This window comes from Martes martes (genome assembly GCF_963455335.1).
Source record: "Martes martes genome assembly, chromosome: 8".
Taxonomy (NCBI): Eukaryota; Metazoa; Chordata; class Mammalia; order Carnivora; family Mustelidae; genus Martes; species Martes martes.
In genome coordinates, this window is record NC_137895.1 from 9,212,239 (window position 1) to 9,235,759 (window position 23,521).

The 23,521-nt window shown below is 50.3% G+C and overlaps 1 protein-coding gene across 3 annotated transcripts in view; it reads right to left on the reverse strand.

The window, feature by feature from the left end:
• TAB1 (TGF-beta activated kinase 1 (MAP3K7) binding protein 1) overlaps nucleotides 1-19,927 on the reverse strand; it is a 32,964-nt gene extending 13,037 nt beyond the window's left edge. For 2 of the 3 annotated variants that reach the window (XM_080811861.1, XM_080811860.1), the window contains exons 1-3: nucleotides 19,873-19,927; nucleotides 4,962-5,098; nucleotides 4,433-4,586 (exon numbers count right to left, since the gene is read on the reverse strand). In XM_080811861.1, coding sequence (XP_080667987.1) covers nucleotides 4,433-4,586; nucleotides 4,962-5,098; nucleotides 19,873-19,905 — 324 coding nt within the window. In that variant the 5' untranslated portion in view covers nucleotides 19,906-19,927. Of the gene's footprint in view, nucleotides 1-4,432; nucleotides 4,587-4,961; nucleotides 5,099-19,162; nucleotides 19,249-19,872 lie in introns of all 3 variants that reach the window. The other variant, XM_080811859.1, reaches the window with a different exon arrangement.
• Between the last annotated feature and the right edge of the window lie 3,594 nt (nucleotides 19,928-23,521).

Below are 23,521 nucleotides of genomic sequence, written 5' to 3' on the forward strand. Positions count from 1 at the left end.
TGACTGGTTCTAATTGTGGGTCAAAGTCGAGCCCCAGCGAGCTAACCAGGACAGTACGGCGCTGCCTCCGTCCCAGCAGGGGCGCAGACTAGGCAGCCCCTGGGAGCCAAGGAGAGCTCCCCTAGATTAGCGCGGAAAAGGGAGGCTGGCTGCTGAGCTGGGGGGGGTCAGCCAAAACCCGTGGCAGAGGCAACGCCACCAGGGGCATCATGGCGCCCCGGGCCAGCACCTCCTCTGGGGCTGTGTTCCTTGCCGCTGTCTCAGATCGTCCCCCAACCCAGGGGATACTGGGAGTCCTGTCCCTGGCATGCTGCAGCAGAACAGACCCTCACTAAAAGCGGGGCCCCTGAGCACACACTACCGGCTCCCTCCCAGTCCCCAGAGGAGGCTGAAAAACTACCAGACTCTTGGAAGAGCTCTGCCGAAGTGGCCTGAGCCTTACTGAGCGCAGTGGGTTGCTATGTTCTTGGGGGCCGGTGGTGGGGGGCTTGCCTGGACACATTGGGGGGCACAGCCCTGGCAGAGCTGGAGCCACTTCCTCGGACACGGACCGGGCCACCCGGGAGAGCAGGAGGCGGCGACACGAATGGGGAAAGAGACAGCCTCCATCCCAGGTGTTCCCGGCTACCTTCCATTGCACCAGAACGTCTGACGACGACCAGCGTGACCCGGAAATGGAGACAGGTAACCATACAGGCTGGCCATGCAGGTTTTCTAGAAACATTTGTCCGAAGTGGGGAGAACGGTGCTGACCCTTACAGGACTTGGAACTGGCTCCCAGCTGCTGTTTGCAGTGGCTGACATGCGTCCGTCTGGCTAGTCTGGCCAAAGACTCTAAAATTCATAACTGGTTAAACAAAACACCCAAGGTATCGAGGACCCATTTTAGTAGAGACACCTTAGAGGACCCCCGGACTTGTCACCACAGCAAGGGGGCTCCCCAATGTGTCAAGCCACAAAGGCAGGAGACAGACAAAATCCAAAAGGCGGTAGGCTCTGAGGAAGAGATCCCCGAGCCTCTGGTGCCCTTGGAGATAAGGGGGGGAAGACGCTTTGCTTCTCCTGATGGTTTTTTATAGCTGGGTGCTAGGCCCATCCCTCTGTCGAGATCAGAGCTCATGCCCACCATGGACGACCCTGGATGAAGCCCATTCCCCCTTGAGTAGACACTGGATGGTTCAGCGGGTATGTCATTTTGCTCAGTGTTGAGCTTCCACACTCCCTGACCATGTCCAACCCAGAGGAGGCACCCTTGGGGCCAGAATCTTAGGAGTTCATGGGTACAAATATAAGACCATGCCATTATAATTTATAGAAATGTCAGATGGTACTAAGGGCAGTAGATGGTATCAATGCTCTAACTAGATGAAAAAAGAATGTTTTTAAAGTTCAAATCTTGTTTGCCCCTACAGCCAGGAACCAATGGCGGGGCCCTAAAGGATGGGGGGGTGTTTCTGGGCCTCTTCTGGGTACCCACGGAGAGTGACCTACAACCCAGCTCCCTCCCAAGAGATGCAGAGGCCTCTCTGTATGGGCAGCTCTGGGGATCAGGGAACCCTAATGCTTGCTCTCAAGAAGACCAGAACACAAACTAGAGGCCTTGGCTGTGGATGCCATCACCTCCTGGCCTAACCCATCCCCGACAGCAGGATCTGGATCCTGTACCCTGACCTCTGAGAGGGGCACTTGCCCACGACCCTGCCCCAGGGACCCGGCCGTCCCCTGGAGCCTGTCCTTCCTCCAGGAGACAACCACCATATACTTCTCTAACTACCCACTGGGACACATAGAAGAGACATTTTACCGCTCTTGTGGACACTTCCTGGGAACCCCACCCCACATCAGCAAGGGGCACCCTTTAAATGACGAGGCCTAACAGGCAGGATATAGAAGGCGTTCAACCTCCTTCGGGCAGGATTCACCTGCCACCAGAGGCTGGGCTATTCCCCACATAAAACTCAAGGGCCTTAGTTGGTCCTAGAAAGGCCGGGAAACCCCACTTGAGGTTAAACACCAGCTGTGAACTATTCAGCCTCCCACCACGCCTTGTATCTCCTCACACTTTGGAGTCAACACACAGCACACCTGTCCTCCATTCTTCATCCACGCACCCACAAAGCCACAGCCGACAGCCAGCTGGCTTGAAGGTCAACTCACGAAGCCCGCTCCCTTGTTCCCCTCGGCTCCTTTCAGACAGCAGCACCGGCTGCCGTGGACTGGGTGTCCTGGGGACAATGGACCACCGTGGATTGGGTGTCCTGGGGACAATGGACTAACCATGTCCCCTCCTGGCTGCCTGTGGGCTTCCGGCCCAGACGGCTGCACCCCTCCCCCAGAACCTCAGATTCTGGCTCCTTGGTGGGCTTTATTAGCAACTGAGGCCCTCAAGGAGTGGGGCTGCCCTACTCACCCTCCCCGTGAAATCACAGATCAGGGACGGCTCCCAGCAGTGGCTCGACATTGGCTACAAGTGCCAATTCGCCACAGTGGAGAGGATCCTTTCTGGAAGGGGCTAAATCCCGCAGGGCAAGGCTTTCCCAATGGCTAGAGGACACGGCTTCTGGCTCCTCAGGCCCCTGCCCAGGGACCCAGGGGTTAGCAGTGACACAGCCCCCATTGCCTGAGCCTCCCGGCAAGCTGGGATCGCCAAGGGGGTCTGTGCACCCCCTCTGACTGTGGCAAGGCGGGGTCAGCTCAGCCTGCTCAGGACAAATGGCCATGCAGTGCATAGCTGCCCACGACAAGCGTCTTGTCCTTGTCCGTATTGTTACCGACTCAGGCGCAGTGGCTCACAGGCCAGCGGTTTGGTCAGATCATTGGCAGTGGGATGACTTTCATATGCAAGACCCATGCACATGGGCGGTTCCAATTTGGAGGACACCAGGGCGATGAAGGTCACCCACCTCGGAGTGTCGGCGAACACTAGCGTACTGGAGGCTGTCTCTAACCTCCAGGCGGGCTCCCTTGCCTGAAGCCCAGTCACCACCCATCTTTGCTGCTCCCGAACACAACCCTCTGCCCACAACTCCAAGGATAACTCCCCAGCTCCCTCCACCCGCCAGCCACCGGCAACCAATCCTCCGCTCCAACGCTCCAGCCTTTCTGGGTCACGGCTTCCCTACTCCTTCTTCCCTGGCCTGAAGGTCCCCTCAGGTCCCCTATCTCTCCTGGTCTTGGGGGAGCTCAGGACACAATGGCCCGAGAGGCTGGAGCTCATAGCAGGGGGATTGGGCTCCCGCAGAACTTGAAAATGCATTGTTTTGAATCGCAAATTATGCTCCCAAACCAAAGGCCGGAAACTGCCATTCTTTGGGCCTGTGAGGGGACAAACCTCTTAGGGGCTGGGAGGTTGAATTCACAGAGCCGCTTCCTCTGTCGCTGGGCAGGACCCACCACACTGTCACCAACCAGTGTGGTGCCGCACTGGCTGACCGCCCGCCACACCCGCGGGGAACACCTCTGTGGGGCAGTTGTCTAAGTGTAAGCTGCCCCCAGCAAGGCCTCCTGACACCCTGGACTCAGGTCCCCAGACCCAGGAGCTCATCTTACTGCCCACTGGAACACAGCACTGGGCTCTCCAACAGGGCCTCCGTAGAACTTCCAGCTCGCCCACAGGCCTCTGGCATTGTGGAATGCCACAACCGGCTCTTAAAATCTTTGCTCCTCGGGTGGCTCAGTTGTTAAGTGTCTGCCTTCAGCTCAGGTCATGATCCCGAGGTCCTGGGATCAAGCCCCGCATAGGGCTCCCTGCTCAGTGGGAAGCCTGCTTCTCTCTCTCCCACTCCCCCTGCTTGTGTTCCCTCTCTGTCAAATAAATAAATAAAATCTTAAAAAAAAAAAAAAAATCTTTGCTTCTTGGGACGCCTGGCTGGCTCAGTCAGAAGAGCATGTGACTCTTGATCATGGGGTTGTAAGTTTGAGGTCCACGCCCCACACTGAGTGTAGACATTACTTTAAAAAAAAAAAAATCGCCTGGGGTGCCTGGGTGGCTCAGTGGGTTAAGCCTCTGCCTTCGGCTCAGGTCATGGTCTCAGGGTCCTGGGATCGAGCCCCACATTGGATTCTGCTCAGCATAGAGTCTATTTCTCCCTCTCCCTCTGTGCTCTCTCTTTTTCTCTCAAATAAATAAAGGTAATCTTGAAAAAATAAACAAAACAAAAATCTTTAAATAAAAATAAGATCCTTGCTCCTTAAGTTACAGGGAGGTAAACAGCTCGTAAACTTCCTCGCTGCCCGAGGCCCCTACCGCTTTAAATTCTAGGCCCCCTGCCCACTGCGCTCCTCACGCCCTGCCACTCGGGAGCCACCCAGAGCGGGTCCCTCCGCAGAAGGAGCCGGCAGCACCTTCAGACCAACCCTAGCGAACCCAGCACTTGGCAGCTGTCGGGCTGAGCTCCCCGGGGACGCGGTCGGCCAGCTCGAGCATCGCTACCTGCAGCAGCACGCGCCGCACGTCCGCCTCGGTGTGCTCGGCGCTGAGCTGGCCCAGCAGGAGCTCGGCGGACAGCCGCTGGGCCACGAAGCTGGTCACTCGGTTGCCATCGTAGCCATTGAAGACCCCGTACAGGAAGCAGTTGTTCTCACTCCTGCCAGAGAGAGGGGGAGCAGCTTGGGACGGGGGGCTTGCAGGACAGTGACGCCAGTTCCCAAGTGGAGGGGAGGAGGGCCAGGACTTGTGGGAGGCCAAAGACATGGCAGCGGTGGCTTTAGCTGCCCACCTGAGTCTCCCCACACTGACCCTCATGCCACTCGGGCATGGCCTTCTGGGACGCTCCCACTCCCACTGTAGCAGGCCCTGGGTGGGGGTGAGGTCCAGATGTGCAAGGGACAGCAGCAGGTGCCGCCTCCCACGGACCCCACCTCAGCAGCGAGCCCCATTCGAGAGAGGTGCAAAACTGTTGCTTTTTCTTGCCCCATAAACCTGCCTCCGATGCCCAGGGGGACGTTGCCGGCACGCTCACCTGAACTTGAGCCAGCTGTCCTCTGGTGGGTGGCTCTCAGTGCCCTTACCATCAGCAGAGTAGCTGCGGTTGGAGGCCGTACCAACCCCAGAGAGGTGGCAGAGGGGAAGGTCATCTGTCCAGCTTGGCTGCTGCTCCTGAGAAAGACACCAGGAAACGGAGAAGTGTCACCTTCTCCCCCAGGACAGACCCCGCACCTTATTCTTCTTCCCCAACAAAACCATAGTAGCCCCAGAGCCCTGCGGAAAAGGTTCCACTTCCTTCTGGAAAATGGTGCTTGTACGAACTAACGCCTACAGAAGGGTCTGTGTGTTTTTATGGGGAGTCCGCAATGCTTTCCCTCAGGAAGTCTAGAAAAGCCTAGAGCTCCCAAATTAAGGCCCAGCAGTGGTTTCTAAGCATGAACTATGTTACAAAATATGAGTGAGACACACAGGAGAAGCAAACTCCCAGTTGAAAGCTCTCTGGTGGCTCCCCACCTTTCCCTGCTGTGGCTCTGACGCCAATCACTTGGGCACTAGCTCTAACTGGAGGCCTCCAGGCCCAGCCCCCAGAAGGGCCGATCCCAGGACACTGGCAAATGCAGCAGCTCCTTCAGGTGACTGACTCAGGCAGCCCAACACTAGAGAAACTGCCTTGTTAGCAAGCTTCAGTCGTGCTCCGTGCCCCTGGGGCTTCTGCCCTGGGGTCCTGCTCTCCTCTGGTGACTCTCCCACCTGCCCGGTGCCACAGCCTTCTCCACCAGCACAAGGCTCCCGGCACCCCACTCTTTCCATCTGCATGAACAGACTCCTTATCCTTGTCTGGCATTACTCCATGCTCTTTGGGCCTCTGGCTCAGCAGTCACGGCCTCCAGGAAGTCCTCCTACAGGAAGACCACCCCACTCCCAAGCCGGGCTTGACTGACGGCCTTCCCATGCACTCCTAGTACGCCTGGCTCCCTCCCTCCTGCCTGTCCGTGTCTGACTTCCATTCTACCCCATGGATCTCGAACTAGACTGCTCAGTATCATCACCATGGAGCTTAGAACCTTACACACACACACACACACACACACGCATGCATACACACAGCTGTCCAGGCCCAGCCCAAACACAAATTCTGATCGGCCTAAATCTTGAGTTCACTCTGAGCATCTGCATTATTTTCGCCGCAGAGACAACTCTGACACAATGCCCAGGTGCAATCCACTGTTTCTCACTGAGCGCCTCCTCGCAGCTGGCCGGGTTCACAGGAGCATTCCCAGGGCCACTGGGCTGAACTATAGCAAATGGAAACGACTGGCCAAAGGCCAACTGCAAGGACAAAGTCTGGATGGGAGGCTGTGTATTAAACAGGCATCGATACTGTGCACGACTGCCTGCAAGGTAGTAGTCAGGGCCTTCAAAGAAGGCTGCAAAAACCACTTTGACGGGCCTTTGCAATCGGATACATAAAAGGCCTGTGGTTAGTTTTTGTGGCAAATTTCATGTTCTGTTCATTTACATACTGACAGCCAGGGACTCTATGGCTTTTTAAATCGCTTTCATGCTGCATTTATTCTAGCGGGTTAGTTCTGTGCTTTGCACCCTAGAGCAACTTCTGCAGGATGTGGGAGCTTATTTTTGTATTTAAATTAACATATAGTAAAATGGACCTTTTTTTTTTTGGCATGAGAGTCTATGCATGGGAACAGGCGTTTCGTGTGACTGCCACCCCAAGATCCAAAACAGCCTCATCGCCCCAAAGCAGACCCCCATGTTGCCCCTTTGCAACCACACCCTCCTCTAGCCCTGCGCTGCGCCACTACATTGTCTTTTCAAGAACGTCTTCGGTGCAATTAGGCAGTACATGACTTTTTTTTCTTTTTATTGTGATAAAACACACATAGCAAAATTCACGATCTTAATTGTCTTTAAGTAAATAGTTCAGGGGTACTAACTATTCACTGCTGCGTGGCCAGCCCTGCCATCCATCCCCAAGGCTCTTTCCAGCTTGGAAAACTGAAACTCTGTCCCCGTTGAACACTAACGTCCCCTCCCCCTCCCCAGCCCCTGGCAAACCCACCACTCTGCTCCGGGTCTCAAGGTGCATAACCTTTTGAGATGGGATCCTCTCACTCAGCACCATGCCTGAGACCTCCTCCCCGCCCCCCCGACCCCCCTACACACAAGTTGCTGCGGGCAGCAAGTTTGTCCCTTCATTGGAGAGTTTTCCACCAGTTGGGCTGTTCCCAGCTTGGGGCAAGTTTGGAGAGCAGGTATGAAGAGTCACGGGCAGGTTTTTGTGTGAACATGACCTTTCACATCTCTTGAGTAGGGATGAGATGGCTGTCTAACTTTCTAAGAAATTGCCAACTGTTTCCCAAAGTGGTGTACCATTGGCGCTCCTGCCCATAAATGCACAAGGCGAGTTCCATGGGCTCCGCCTCCTCATCACTGCAGGGTCCCATTTGTTAAATGGAGACATTCTAGGAAGCGTTTAGTGCCAGCTCATTGTGCTGTGATCTGCATTTCCCTGGTGACTAATAAGGGTGTTAAGCATCTCTCCATGTGCTACATTGTCATCCTGCCATCTCTGGTGAAGTGTCTGTTTTAAATCTTATGCCCGTTTTTTTTTTCTTCTGTCCATTTTTCAGTTGGGTTGTTTGTTTTTTCACCTGTTGAGATCTGAGAGCTTTTTATGTCTTTTGGATAAAGGCCTTTGTTGGACATGTGATTTGCAAATATTTTTTCCCAGTCTGTAGCTTGTTGTTTGTTCGTTTGTTTCTTTAAGATTTATTTACTTTGAGAGAGACACAGAGAGGGAGAACGAGCAGGGGAGGGGCAAAGGGAGCGGATCCTTCAAGCTGACTCCCCGCTGAGTGGGGAGCCCTACTCCAGACTTGATCCTATAGCCCTTGAGAGCATGACCTGAGCTGAAACCAACAGTCAGAGGTTAACTGACTGAGCCACCCAGGCACCCCTGTAGCTTGTCATTTTATTTGCTTATTGGTATCTTTTGCAGGCCAAGAGTTTCTAGTTTTTATGAAACCCACTTCATCAGCTTTTTCTCTCACGGTGCATGCTTTCATGTTCTAATAACTGTCTGCCCGGCCCCAGCCACAGAGACCTAGGTTTTTCTTCTGATAGTTTCACAGTTTTACATTTAGATCTGTGATCCATTTGGGGTTAATCTCTGTCTAAGACAGGAAGTTTAGGTCTAAGTTTTTTTGTTTCACATATGGATATCCAACTGTTCCAACGCCATTTGTTGAAAAGACTGCCCTTTCTCCATTAAATTATCTCTGCACCTCTTTCAAAAAAATTAACTGGCCATCCTTGTGTGGGTCTGTCTCTGTTCTCCACTCTGTGCCATGGATCTATGAGTCCATCCCTCCACCAGTTACATGCTCTTGATTACCACAGTTTTATAAATTTATATTCAAAATCTCTATTATCAAATCTACATTTTACTTATAATCTATATTATACAATCGGGTAGTAGGTTGCCTCTAACTTCATTCTTTTTCAAAGTGACTTCAGTGATCCTATTTCTTTTGCCTTCTCTATAAACTTTAAAATCAGTTTGTCTGGGGCACCTGGGTGGCTCAGTCGTTAAGCAACTGCCTTCGGCTCAGGTCATGATCCTGGGATCCTGGGATCGAGCCCCACATTGGGCTCCCTGCTTGGCGGGGAGCCTGCTTCTCCCTCTCCCATTGCCTGTGTTCCCTTTCTCGCTGTGCCTCTGTCAAATAAATAAAATCTCAGTTTGTCTATATCTACAAGAAAATCTTGCTGGGATTTTGACTGGAACTGTTCACAGATCAGTTTGAGATCCGACATCCTCACCATGCTGAATCTTTCAATTCATCAATGTGGTGTGTTTTTAATCTTACTTACATCTTTATAGGACTTATTCACATGATGTCACCACAAGGTCTGAAAAGCCACTAAGGTCTATTAGTAGTAGCCTTCGAAAACTGCAAATGTGACCGAAACCTAGCTGTGGAAAAGAAACAGCAACAAGAGCTGAAATTCTGCTCAGCTTCGGAGGACCCCAGGGATGTAGGTCAAGACACATACAATGAAAGAAAAACGGCTTCACGGTGACACAAATTGTCTAGCTGGAATCTTCACTTGTCTCATCTGAAAGCAATATAAATGTCTCTCTTAATAGAAATGACAACTTAATTAAGTCTTCGGAATCCACATATGACGTTACGCGGGTAGAGTACGTTCCATTAATACAAACATATTCCATAAACGTTTACTGGGCATTTACAGAAGGCTGGCATTGTTCTAGGTGCCGGAACCACAGTGCGGAAAATGACTGAGGGTCCTTGTCTGAAGCCTCCTTTCTAGTCAACAAGAAACTTTAAACATGTAGTACAATAAATAAAGCTATTTGAGACAGGGATATGGAGAAAATAATTACAGTAAGGGGACAGAGAGATGGTGAGGGCTCTTTTAGATGAAGTGTTCAGAGGACGCAACCTCTGAGCCACACCCAAATGATGATGGAGCAGTGACCATCTCAGAAAAGTGGGAAAGGAGCCTTCTGGGCAGAGGAAACAGCATGTGAAAAGACCCTGAGCCCTGAGGTGGAAAAGTAAGTGTGTGACGTTTACGGAAGTCCAAGGAGGCCAGTGTGGCCTCTGCAGTGACCAGAGGGGAAAGTGGCTTGCTACTGTGTTCATACACGTGTACCTGGGTGGGAACAGGGTAAGGCCTTCCATGCCACTGAAAAGAGTTCACTGCCAAGGAGTTAAGTACTTTACAATGAACTGCTCTGTGCCAATTATCCCTTAGGTCTTAGATCTGCTTAATACACCTCCATTGTCAGAGACCTCACAAAGACAACCTGGCAAATATGTTTCCAAAAGAAGCTTTTTTTTCTAGGGTCTGTCTCTTGCCTCCAACTCAAATGACATTAAGCACAAAAGCACTTCCGCAGTCAAGTGTGTCCTATGTCTTCCTCCTGAAAAGATGGGTCAAGAGACCAATATTGAGCACCCCAAAGGCCCACAGCTACTTCAGAGAGCAGCCGAAGGGGTGCGTGGGTGGCTCAGCTGGTTCAGCGGTTAAGGGTCCTGGGATGGAGCCCTGCGTCGGGCTCCCTGCTCAGTGGAGAGCCTGCTTCTCCCTCTCCCTCTACTGCTGCCCTTGCTTGCGCGCACGCTCTCTCTGTCAAATATATAAATAAATCTTTCAAAATAAAGCACGGAAGATGTTTATACTTTCTAAAGTACAGACAGTATACTGTCTGTGATGAAAGAGGAGATTAAGATGGACTGAACTTGTCCTCGAAGACGAGATGAACAATATAAATGTGTCACCCAGGACGCAAAACCTGTCATCGGTGTTGCAACCGTGGTGCTTCCTCTGCCATTCTCTACCTCCCACAGGGGACAGAGACAGGCTTCAGGGACTCGAGTCTTTCCAACAAATTCATACTTTCCAGCAAAAACTACCCAAGCAACTTATGGGCCCACTAGATATTGTGAGATACACTACAAAAACCACTAATGAGAGTCTTCTGCAAGGAAGGAAAGAAACAAACTGGAATGGATGACGGAGGACCTGGGCACGTTGGCGTTTCAGGGCACAGGGACAACTCATCTGAAAGCAATTTCCAATGGGCGCCCATGACATTGCTACCAGGAGCGGGGCCGACAGTGCCCAGACCGCTGCAGCCGCACTCAGCTCTTGTGGGAGAAACAAGCTCTCCCGAATCTGAAAAACTGTGTGACAATGGCACATCTACTTACAAGCACTTTGTTCTCAGAAGGTATTCACGACTAGGGCCTGGACACCTCTGTGATGTTAAATTTTTTTTTTTTTTTTTTTTTTAAGATTTACTTATTGGGGACGCCTGAGTGGCTCAGTTGGTTAAGCAGCTGCCTTCGGCTCAGGTCATGATCCCAGCATCCTGGGATCGAGTCCCACATCAGGCTCCTTGCTCGGCAGGGAGCCTGCTTCTCCCTCTGCCTCTGCCTGCCACTCTGTCTGCCTCTGCTCACTCTCTCTCTGTAACAAATAAATAAATTAGAAAAAAAAGATTTATTTATTGGACAGAGAGAGATCACAAGTAGGCAGAGAGGCAGGCAGAGAGAGGTAGGGGGAAGCAGGCTCCCCGCTTAGCAGAGAGCCCGATGTGGGGCTCGATCCCAGGACCCTGAGATCATGACCTGAGCTGAAGGCAGAGGCTTAACCCAATGAGCCACCCAGGTGTCCCACCTCTGTGATGTTAAGTGCTCTTTTTGACATGTGATTTTCATAATATTGAGCTAGTAATATTTTGGAAATACAGTTGATTCCTGAATGCCACTCAGGTTGGGGCACCAACCTCCTGCACAGTCGAAAGTCCACGTGTAACTTTCAACTCCCCCCAAAACTCAACTATTGACATAGGCTACTGGTGACTGGAAGGAAGCCTTATCAATGACATAAATGATTAATTAACATGTTTTGTATGTCATATGTATTATACACCGAATTTTTACAATAAAGTAAGCTAGAAAAAATAAAATATTAAGAAAATCATAAGGAATGGGGCCCCTGGGTGGCACAGTCTTTTACGCAGCCGACTCATAGTTTCGGCTCAGGTCGTGATCTCAGAGTCCTGGGATCAAGCCCTGTGTTGGGCTCCTGGCTTAATGTGGAGTCTGCTTAAAATTCTCTCTCTGCTCTCCCTCTGCCCATCCTCTCGTACATGCACTCATGCGCTGCCTCTCTCTCGAATAAATATATAAATCTTCAAGAGAATATCATGGAAAAGAACACAATACAGTACTGTATTCATGGAAAAAATCTGCATGTAAGTAAATATGCACAGTTCAAAGCCATGTTGTTCAAGGGGCAACTGCGTATTATTTGATTAACTAGCAACTGGTTTTCAGGTCAATGAGTATGGACTCCAGTGCTATTGTTTACTTAAGGACAGTCTTGGTCCATTCCCAATAATAACACTCAAGACAACAGTAGTCAATGGACAGTTTAACATGCCATTATATATATGCTTCAGTTGGTACTAATGCCAGCATCTTACTTAGTAGGGAAACACAAGAGGGATTCTCATTAAGATCAGAAACACAGGGGCGCCTGGGTGGCTCAGTTGTTAAGCGTCTGCCTTTGGCTCAGGTCATGATCCCAGAGTCCTGGGATCGAGCCCCACATGAGGCTCCCAGCTTGGCAGGAAGCCTACTTCTCCCTCTCCCACTTTCCCTGCTTGTGTTCCCTCGCCGTGTCCCTCTCTGTCAAATAAATAAATAAAATCTTAAAAAAGAAAAAAATCAGAAACACAGCAAGGATGCCCACCTTCTCTACTATCCTAACACTGAACTAGAGGTGTCAGCCCACACAATTAGATAAGAGAAAAGAAGCCGAGCTTAAGAAGTAGAGCATTACATCAGCAGGGAGCCTGCTTCCCTTCCTCTCTCTCTGCCTACTGTGATCTCTGTCTTGTCAAATAAATAAATAAAATCTTAAAAAAAAAAAAAAAGTAGAGCAGTACAATTATCTCTATTTTATATTTGCTGAGCTTACGGACTGAAGAAGTACAATTATCTCTATTTGCAGTTGATAGGATAGTAAACCTAAAGAATTAATGTTAAAATTAACTCAAACCAAAGAAATCAGTAGGGTGGTAGGACAGAAAAATCAAGACACAAAAACCAAGAGCCTTTATACACTTAAAGAAAAGATTGGCATCCAGCCTCCAAGTGAAAATTCCCACTTGCTGTCAACTAAAATCACAGCATCTTTTTCCTCTGAGGTTCTCGCCAGTCAGTCTCCCCTAACCACACTCCTGTAGAGGATTTTTTAAAAAAAATTTACATTAGTTGGATTATATCTTAATGCTTTCATCTCAGCCTTCCAGCCTATTGACATAATTTTGAATCTTACCCTTTGAAGATTAACAATCTCACTCAGCTGTCTATCTTGTACAGATAAGGTCTTCTATACAGTGTTCCAAATGATTTCTAAAAAACTGACCAGAACAAAAAAGCGTGGGAAGCTAACCTACTTTTGGCAGAAGGAGTCCACACCGACACAGGAAGGAAGTAACACTTCTACCAAAGGTTTGCCCTACTTGAAAGGCCAATGTATTTTGAGGATCTCAAATAAAGAGGCTACTGACCCCAGAGGTATAGCCATAGAAACAGACACACACTTTAAAACGACTATTTATATACATTGAACTTGCTGGGCAAAGACCTACTTATCTCATACTGACACTCTTTAAACATCAAGTTCCTAGCCAACTGGACTTGACTTGGTATTAAGATAAAGGAGAAATAAGAAAAAATGACCCAAAAGCATACTAAAAAGTATCCATGGTGAGGCAAGGCCTCCCTCCCCTTTTCTGGTCCTTCCGAGCCCTGTCCACCTCCAAGGGCCCTGCTCAGATCCAACTAGCGCCAGAGGCCCATGTTTCCCAGACCTCAACCAGCCATTCACTATCTTCAAGGAACTAGCCATTTCCTATTTTTTTCTTTACACCCCCACATTTTATTCTACTCAAATGACTTCATATTGAATGTAAATGTTTTCAGTATTGTAAGTAGAAAACCAGTATCACCTGCTGTATCTCGAAGATAATAAAAAATGAAAACAAAACAAGATTATTAAATTCTAGCTGAACCTACTGCTGGCCATAGACTCTGAGCTGGAGCTCTGTTCTGTTAAAAAAAAAAAAAAAGAAAGAAAGAAAGAAAAAGAAGGCAGGGGTAGGACACCTGGCTGTCTCAGCTGGTGAAGCACGTAACTCTTGACCTCAGGGTTGTGAGTTCAAGCTGAAAACTGAGGGTAGGGATTACTTAAAAATAAAATCTTTTAAAAAAAACAACAGGGACACCTGGGTGGCTCAGCCATTAAGCCGCTGCCTTCGGCTCAGGTCATGATCCCAGAGTCTTGGGATCAAGGCCCACATCAGGCTCCTTGCTCAGCAGGAAGCCTGCTTCTCCCTCTCCCACTTCCCCTGCTAGTGTGCCCTCTCTCGCTGTTCACTGTGTCTCCCTGTCAAATAAATAAAATCTTAAAAAAAAATAAAAAATAAAAAATAAATTAAAAAAAAATGAGGAGACTAGCAAGAATCAGAAAGATGTTAAGGACATACTAGGAACAAACCAAGTCTGTCTTTCTCGATATCATCAGAGTTTGAAAAGGAGTTGAAAAGCAAATAAACTGTGTGATATGTTAAAAAAAAAAAAAGAAAGAAAGAAAGGGGGCGCCTGGGGGGCTCAGTTGCTTAAGCGTCTGCCTTCAGCTTGGGTCATGATCCTCGGGTCCTGGGATGGAGCCCCATGTCATGTCGGGCTCCCTGCTTGGTGGGAAGCCTGCTTCTCCCTCTCCCTCTCCCCCTGCTTGTGTTCCCTCTCTCGCTGTTTCCGTCAATTAAATAAATAAATAAAATCTTAAAACAAAACAAAACAAAAACAAAGCACCTGGGGGATATGTAACAATGAGTTTTAGGCCAGCACACACCAAACCCTCTCAGGGTACGTGTCCAGGGCTCCGGGAAAATAACTGCCCAACACTACCAACGGCCCCTTCCTGGAGAAACTCATCCTCAGGGCTCACGGAGGCATAGCGGTCATTAACCATCTGGTGTTTTGGCAACTTTCACACTATAGCTTGGTACTGGTTTCTTGGTTTTTGGCTTTTTTAAAGTTTACTATACCCTCGGGGGCGCGGTGGCTCTGTGGGTTAAAGCCTCTGCCGTGGGCTGAGGTCATGATCCCAGGGTCCTGGGATTAAGCCCCCAAGCCCCGTGTCAGGCTCTCTGCTCAGTGGGAAGCCTGCTTCCCCGCTGCCCCCCCGCCCCCCCCACCTGCCTCTCTGCCTGCTTGTGGTCTCTGTCAAATAAATAAATAAATAATCTTAAAAAAAGAAAGTTTACTACACCCCACGTGAGGCTTGAACTCACAACCCTGAGATCAAGAGTCACACGCTCTTCTGACCCAGCCAGCCAGGCGTCCCTGTTATGCTGTTGTTGTGTTGTGGTGGTGTTTTATAGCCTAGTGCTGTTAGCTACTTATTTTGCTGATTCTGAGACATATATTCTCATCTTTAAATATCCGAAGTTGATGTGTTACAAGTTAATTAGCAGGATGTTTTCTTTCTTAGCAGTATATAAAATAATGACAGGTCCTTATAATTAATGATGTCTTGGATGCAAAGATACATGGAGAATTTCTCATATATTTAGGAGTGCTACTTTGGGGGAGGCCCTGCCTGGAACATAGTCCCCACAGCCCCTCGGATGTTCAATGACAAGTGGTCAGAGAATTCCTGGTTTTGCCCACGAGGGAGTGAGACAGTCCCCGGTGGTCTTCCCCCATGACGCTGCTGTGACGGGGTGGGCGGCAATCCTGCTGCCCCCGCTCCCTCCCCTCCTTCGGGGATTAGCCACACCAATGCTCTGTTGCTGATTCCACCCACACCTCTCTTGCTTCCTTTGTCCACATCTCTGAACAATATTCAGAAAGGTCACGTATTTCCTAGTCACCCAAACCACTCCCTTCCCCACCCCTGCGCACAATGATGCATACTTTCTCCCACACTCACAAATGCCAGGCCTGCCAGCAGCCGAGAAGGGAGCTCCTCGTGCTCACACAGCCTCATCACCGAGCTGCGTAGATACCCCCACACTGAGCCTGCACCACTTTCTTTGATGGGCTCCTAATTAATTTCTCAGAAGAAACTGAACACAAAATATAGTAAGGTAAGAAGGCTGTTTCAAAAAGCCGAAATTAGGGGCACCTGGGTGGCCGAGTTGGCCGAGTGTCTGCCTTCTTTGACTGGGGTCATGATCCCAGGGTCCTGGGATCAAGTCCTACGGTGGGGCAGCGGGGCTGGCTCCCTGCTCAGCGGGAAGTCTGCATCTCCCTCTCCATCTGCCTCTCTCCCCTGCTTCTGCTCGCTTTCTCACTCACTCGCTCAAACAAATAAATAAAATCTTAAAAAAAAAAAAAAAAGCCTAATTTTGACTTGTATGAGGGAGCTCCCAAAATTCCTGTTTTGGTAGGAAAAGCATTGATAGTGATCCAGGTGCACGGTAAGTGGTGAAGGGTATTACGAGTACTCGGTACACACACACCCTTCAGCGGCCTCACACACGTGTGTGACCGCATCGCAGAGTAACAGTCCATGAAAGTCCCCACAGAGATTCATCTCCAACTCCTGGGCAGCAGAAGTGGACAAAGCATGGTTCCAAGTTCAGGCCACAGCTTGAATATCAAATTATAGTATGAAAAGGCTGAGTGTTTTTGTGGTGAAAGCACCCAAATTCCTTGGAGGCAAAAAGGAAGCTCAGAATGAGAGAATAATGCCCCCAGGAAGATGGCTCAGGGTGGGGGGTGGGGGGGGCAGCTGTTCTTTCTCTCCAAAAAGCTTAAAATACCCAGTGTCTCCTGCCGTCTCTGTCTTTCTGAATGACCCCCTTTTCCTTCCTCTGGGACCAGCTCAACTCCTGGCCCCCACCGCTCCCAGCAGGGTTTTCATCAAAGGCTCTCTATGTTTTCATCACAAATATAGTCCTAATACATTCTTAAAGGGGCTAATAATTGTGGGGCACTTACTGCGGGCTGGAGCCGCTGGGCCACATTCTGATGGCGGATGAGACAGTTGTAGGTGATGGCCTCGTGGATGTTTTTATTTTAATGGGGGAACTGATGACGTATATTAGAAAAAATTCAGAGCCAGCACCTGTGATCTTATAGTTATAGTGGCTCAAGGTTTCTAAGTTAAAAAAACTGAATTTCGGGGCACCTGGGTGGCTCAGTGGTTAAAGCCTCTGCCTTCAGCTCAGGTCATGATCTCAGGGTCCTGGGATCGAGCCCCTGCATCGTGCTCTCTGCTCAGCAGGGAGCCTGCTTCCTCCTCTCTCTCTGCCTGCCTCTCCACCTACTTGTGATCTCTGTCTGTCAAATAAATAAATAAACTCTTAAAAAAAACAAAACAAAACCTGAATTTCAAGTTGATTTTCTTTATACAATTAAGGACAGAAGAGCAGAGGTTAACACCAAACTCCTGATTCTTTCAGCCCCAAATGTGCTCCCTCTTCCAGAGACTCCCCATCTCAGTAAAGGGCACTGCTGTTGTTGCAACTGAAAACCTTGCAGTCCTTCTTGACTCTTCTTCCTCGGTCACACAACCCACCCCCCCGCCCCCCCCATCTGATCCACCAGCAAATCCGACCAGCTCTTCCTCCAAAATACAGCCCTCCCTAAAAACCTAAAATATCCCTAAAAACCACCGAGTTTCACAGCACACTTAGGATAGAATCCAAAGTCCACACCAGGGTCCACAAAGGTCCCTTGGACCTCAGCGACCCCCACACCCCCCAAGCACTCTACTCCGGCCACGCTGGCCTCCTTGGTGCTCCCCAAACACACGAGCCTTGGCATCCCTGGTCCCTCAACCAGGAATACTCCCTCCCAAATCCCCTACTTCATCCCATCAAATGCTGAGCGATCTTTCCCTACCACTCTAAAACGGCCCCTCCACCATTCTAGGAATCCAGATTACTCCTCCCAGCACCAACTGAGGCTATAGGTACTATATTGTTTACAATCTGTATTTACTCACTGTGACTGTCTCCCTTATTAGAAAGTGTCCCTTGTACCTACACAGTATCGGCCACACAGTAAGTGCTCAGTGACAGCTAAATATTCAGAACTGAAGGTGTCACTTCATGGCTGGACTGTGACCATGCTGGGCTAGGACAGTCATGTGTTAGTTCATTTAATCCTAACAACACTCCCGGGTGTCCTTTCTGTTGGGAACCAAGGTTCAGGGATGTTAAGTGACTTGCCCAAGTCCCTGTGGGACTTGGGCTTTTTGTGAGGTTGCAAAGGGCCCAAGTTCCTTTGAACACATCAAACTACCTTCAAAAGCTCTTCATTTCTTCAAAAGACCTTTCAAGGTACCATGCTGGCTGGGGACCAAAGGTGAAACTCCTCAGTGCTCTGCCATCTGGCCCCAGCATGCCCACCTGGCACCATGTTGCCAGCAAATCCCCAGCCCTTCCTGCGAGCCTCCACTGACCCAGTCAAATTAGGCCGGCCACAGCCCCTCAACACTGACCACACAGTGCCTTCCGCACTGTGTTAGTAGTAGAGGGCTCCCACACCCTGTGTGAGGGTGCACACACTTCTTTGTATCCCCAGGTCCTACAACCACAGACTAGGAACCCTCAAGGCCATCCGCTCAATGCTGATATTTGAGCTGCTCCTACCAGACTCAGGACAGTGGAGAGCCAGTCAGGAAGCCACATATGCTGCCTGGACACTCGGACACCCTGTGAGCAGAGATGTCTCTGGACATCTCTGTCATCCCCTTGACTCTCATCATGATGTTATATGGTCAAACCTAATCGTCCTGTCTTGAAAGGATTCCCCTTCCATCCAAGAAACACATTCTGGAGCTAGCAAAGCTTCTGTCTAACCTGAGTCTCCTGGGCACCATCGTACCCAGGAAAGAAGGAAGCTGGACGCCACTCTCCTCAGCCAGCCGAGCTGGCCCACAGCAGTTACCACTTCCAGCACTCACTACAGTCCAGCCTGTATTTCTGGAATTTTTGCAATGGGTAAGTTTATACAGGGGCCCTGCCCTTTGGGAGCTCACAAAGCAAAGGGCCGGGCCTACCTAACTCAATGACAAGGCTGACCTGCACAGCACTAGTAAAATAAAAGGGCAGTCAAAGATGTGGAGGGGAAGAGAGCAGTCCCCACTGGGGAGACCTGGGAATTGCTATGGTGGAAGGGCAATTTCAAAAGACAGTCTACACAAAACTGGTCATTAGTATACAGCCCTGAAGGTCATCCCTCCCTCTGATTCTGATGCTTTCAGGCCCCAGGACAGGAGGGCGTGTCTGCTGTAGCTCTGTCTCATGCCAAGCACTGGACATGGCTACAAATGCTTTTTTTTACCAATATTTATTGAGTGCCTGGCCCCTAGTGGTGGTAAGCGCTGGTGAAATCCGTCATAGATCCTAAGTACGGGAGGCAGACAAGTGCACAGGCAAGCACAACAGACTGCCCCATCGGGGGAGGCCCCAGGGGCCCCACACACTATGCTGGTAGGTCAGAACAGGCTCAGGGCACCAAGATGTGTGTGTATCTACGTGCATGGGAGACAGGACGATGCAGGGGCAAGACACCAGCAACAAACCCTTGAGGGTCCAGACTAGGGGGTAAGGGTGAGTCTCAGGGCAATTCTCCCACGGACAGCTCTCACCTTAGAGTTAAGGAAACTGAGGCATAGCGCGTTAAGAGTCAGGACCAGAACCCGGGCTGCCACTCCGGTCATGCCTTCCGCAGCGCCTAGAGGTTAACAGGGTTTCTGGAATCAAACGGCCCGACTTTAACCCTGACTCTGCCACTGACTAGTCGTGTGGCCTTGGGCAAGTGACCGCCTGCCTCTCTGTGCCGCAGTTTCTTTACCTGTCCAAAGGGAGTAATTGTAGTACCTACCTCCCGGGGCTGTTACATAAACTAAGCTTACAACGTAAAGCAATTGGCACGAAACCCGGGAGATGACAAGCGGTACACCAGCGGCTGCTGCCACTATGACTGTTTTTCTCCCGCGGCCGCTCGGTGCCCGCGGTGGGCTCACCGCCCTGGCCATCGCCGCCGCAGCGCGCCACGTTCCCTTCCGGCTCCAGGACGCACCCCACCCTCGACGCGCCCTTGACGCTCGGGGTCGCTGGACCGCGAATCCCAGCCCCCGACGACCGGGCGGCAGCGCGCACGCGCGGGCCTCGCGCGGCTGCACGCGCCCCTGTCCTCGGGAGTGAGGGGGGGCCGGCCCGGGAGAGGGGAGGGCGGCGGCCACACTTCGCCAGGGAGAAGGAGGCGGCCCAACGGCAGAGAGGGAGCCGCGCCTGCACCCGACAGGCCCCCCTTAGGCTCCCAACCCCCAGACCGGAGAGCGGGTCGGTTCCTTACACTCTGCAGCAGGCTCCTCCTCTGCGCCGCCATCTTGGAAGGACCCCCGGGGCTGCGCCCGCCTCCCGGCAGAGCAGGCGAGAAGGGCGGCTAGAGCGGCCTGGAGCCGGCCGGGAGGATCTGGCTGCCGGGGCGCACGCCCATAGCGCCACCCCATGGCCAAAGTGGGATGGGGCCATGGAGGAGTGTGTGCGCAGGAGCTGTCTTCCGCTCTTTCTCTCTCGGGAGGGAAAGGGAAGGCTTCCCTAAATGATTGGTTCTCGCCCATTTTATTTGCGCATTTTCTCCAGGATGCTTTTCAGGTGGGGCTCCTGAATCACCGGATTTGCGTTCTTTATGAACACTTTGGGCGTGGGGTTCGGTGAATTATTCATTCACTTGATAAATATTCGTTGGGTGGCCATGTCTGGCCCTATGGGCGACGCAAGACACCCTCAGAAATCTGTTTGAATTGGGGAAGACATCATTTACATATGTAAATCATTTCGAAGTGGGCTAAGTGGTAGGAAGAGAAGTTTATGGATGGGGCATGGGAGTGGAGGGCAGGCCAGGCGGAGGGGACATCTAGTGCACAAGGCACGAGAAAAGGGAGCGTGTGAGTGCGGCTTCAAGAAGCATGCGTGTCCCAGAAGGGCTCTGTGGCTAGAACAGAGGTGGAGGGGATGTGAGATGAAGGGCTCTGGGGTGGCTTCTGACCAGGCTGGAGTTGGGCTATTCAGGTGGTGGACAAAGGAAACTTGTTGACTTATGAGCAAGCCAGGGACGTGATCCCATTGGTAGAAAGATAACTTTGTTTTTTGGTTTTTTTTTTAAGGATTTTATTTATTTGGCAGAGAGAGGTCACAAGTAGGCAGAGAGGCAGGCAGAGAGAGAGGGGGAAGCAGGCTCCCCGCCGAGCAGAGAGCCCTATGCGGGGCTTGATCCCAGGACCCTGAGATCATGACCTGAGCCGAAGGCAGAGGCTTAACCCACTGAGCCACCCAGGCGCCCCAGAAAGATAACTTTGACTACCAGGTACTGAACAGATGTTTAGGAGCATTGGAGTGAAGACCAATTAAGGGACTGTTGTGTTAGTTCACTGCAAGAGATGATAGTAGTTTGTCTGCTGCCAGTGCCAAGGGGATGGATTTTATTTAGATGAAGTTGTCATGACTTGGTTCATGGATTGGTTAGGGTTGTGATGGAAAGAGATTTGCCAAAGATTCTCCCAGACTTCCGGAAAAAAAATTTTTTTAAAAACAGCTGGAAAATTTTAGGTGCTTTTAAAACACGCAAGAAAAGAAGTCAGATCAGTCCTGAGATGGAGTGGACTAGAGAAGACCACATCGAAAGAGCAGGAGGGGTGGAGAGGTGGGGGAGCCGAGACATGTAGAACCCAGGGTGAGGAGGGCAATGGACAACAATGTCACATACTTTTGAGTGATCTAGTTAGAAGATAACTGAAGAAAGCCCATTAGATTTAGCCATCCAGAGGCCCTTATCCTGGGAAGTTCAGGTAGGAAGGTAGCACAGAAACCCAGATACAGTGAGTTAAGGAGCCATTGGGATATGGGGACATGGAGACCTTGAGAATCGGCAGTTCTCCCTAGCTGGTGGGCTGTAAAGAGCAGGAGAGAGGGAAGGGAACATGAGATCGAGTGTGTTTTCTTTTAGGTTGGGAGGAAATTGAGCCTGTTTTGTGGAGGCCGAGAAAATTAAGGCCATCCCACCTCAAGTTTAGCTGATGTGGGAAACAGAGGCAGAAGAAAATCATTAAAATTCCTCACCTACGGACAAGCCCTTGAAACAGAGTGGCTCTCCCCTGGGGACTTAACTGTCCTCACCTTGAGGTTTTGCTAAGGACGAGCCTAGCCTGACCGATGCCCTACCCCAACAGGTCCCACCAGGATCCTGTAAGTCTACTTAAACAATTCCTTTATCTCTGAACCTCCAAGATAGTGTCAAGAATCATTCTCAAGCATATGGCCCACTGATATACATCTAAAGGGTCTCACGAGAAGATTTTTATTATTGGTAATAAATAACCTCTCTCCCAACAATAGCTAGCCCCCCAAGGTCCTGGACACCTTGCTTCTGAAAGTCCTTGGAGACTTACATCATCCATAATCCCCTTTGTCCTCACCCACTGCCGAGTCCACCCCTACTCTGCCTTTAAAAACTCTGACTGTAATCTGGTTTGGGGTCCAAGTCCCTACTCCGCTGTGTCGGGTATACTTGGGCCCAAGCTTAAGCTTGTCAAACCCTCATGTGATTGCATCGGTGCTTGGCTCCTTGGTGGTCTCTCAGACGCGAAAACCCGGGCATAACAGTTTAAATGCTGAAGGAAAGGCTTGCCAGAGAGGAGCTGACGATTTGGAAGAGGGACGGGGAGGCCATCTAGGTCTGGGTTGGTGACATCATCTTGTCTTACCAGCACAGCTCCATGCGGCCCAGGATGACTGCTTGAACTCCAGCTATTTTGTCTGAGTTCTGCCAGCAGGAAGGAGAGAGGAAGGGAGGAAGATGCACTTCTCTTCCTCTCTCTCTCTCTTTTTTTTTTTAATTAAAGATTTACTTGCAAGCAGTCTTTCCCTCTTTAAGGAGACTTCCAGAAGTTCCACCTGATGTTTCTCCTTATATCTCATTGGCTATAATCTAGCTGAAGGGAGGTAAAGAAACCAGACTTTGGACCGAGCTACAGGGGCCCAGCTACAGTTTCCATCACTGAAGAAGGATTGAGATGTGGATACCAGGAGGCTGTGAACTGTCAGTGCCACAAAAGGGAGTGGGAGGGACCAGGCAGTTTTTTGAAGAAGAGTCTGGAAGGATTTAGGATTTGGAGCCCAACCCACTCTGTCCTAATTCCAACCCCATATACTTTCACCTCTGTGACCTTGAACAAGCCACTTGAGTCTCAGGGTCCTCTGTAGAACAGATTAAGTGAGGCTCCTTGGAAAGACCTGTCCTGTGGTAAGTGCTGATGTTCGTTACATTCAAATTAAAATTTTTTGCTTAAAGATAATAAACGCATGCTGAGTGCCTCCTGTATGGCAGACACTTGCCAGATGCTTTTTCATTATAGTTATTTCTCCCTCCAACGGGGTCTTAACAATCATCCCTAATTTCATAAAACAGGAAACTCCAGTTCAGCGAGTCACCCAACAGGTAGATTTGGGGATTGGAATCCAGGCCCCGTGACTCTGTGATGTTGTGATTGAATGAGAGATATACATCCGGTCTTCATCTCTGGCTCTTGGCTTCCAAATCCTTGAGTGACAGAGGTCCCACCAGCATCTTTTGTTATAATATCTGGTCCTCCTCCTAGCTTTTGGAAGGGCTTTGGAACTTTTCTGCGTTATAGATGTGATAGGGATATCTTCTGTTATTCACCAGAAGCCCATTCAGCTGTCCTGGAGTTTATGAGATGACCAGTGGCTGGAAGGCCCTGGATAATTTCAGGTGGGGTCCGGTTGCCAGAGGATCCAGTCATGGGATTAGCCAATCCCACCCCCACTTCTTGGGGGTGGGGGTTGGGATTGAGTCGATCGCTAATGGCCAATGATTTAAGCAGCCATGCCCGTGTCACAGGACCTCCACAAAACCCTGGCCAAGGAGGTTTGGAGAGCTTCCGGGGTGCTGAAGGCATCCACATGCTGAGATGGTAGCACCT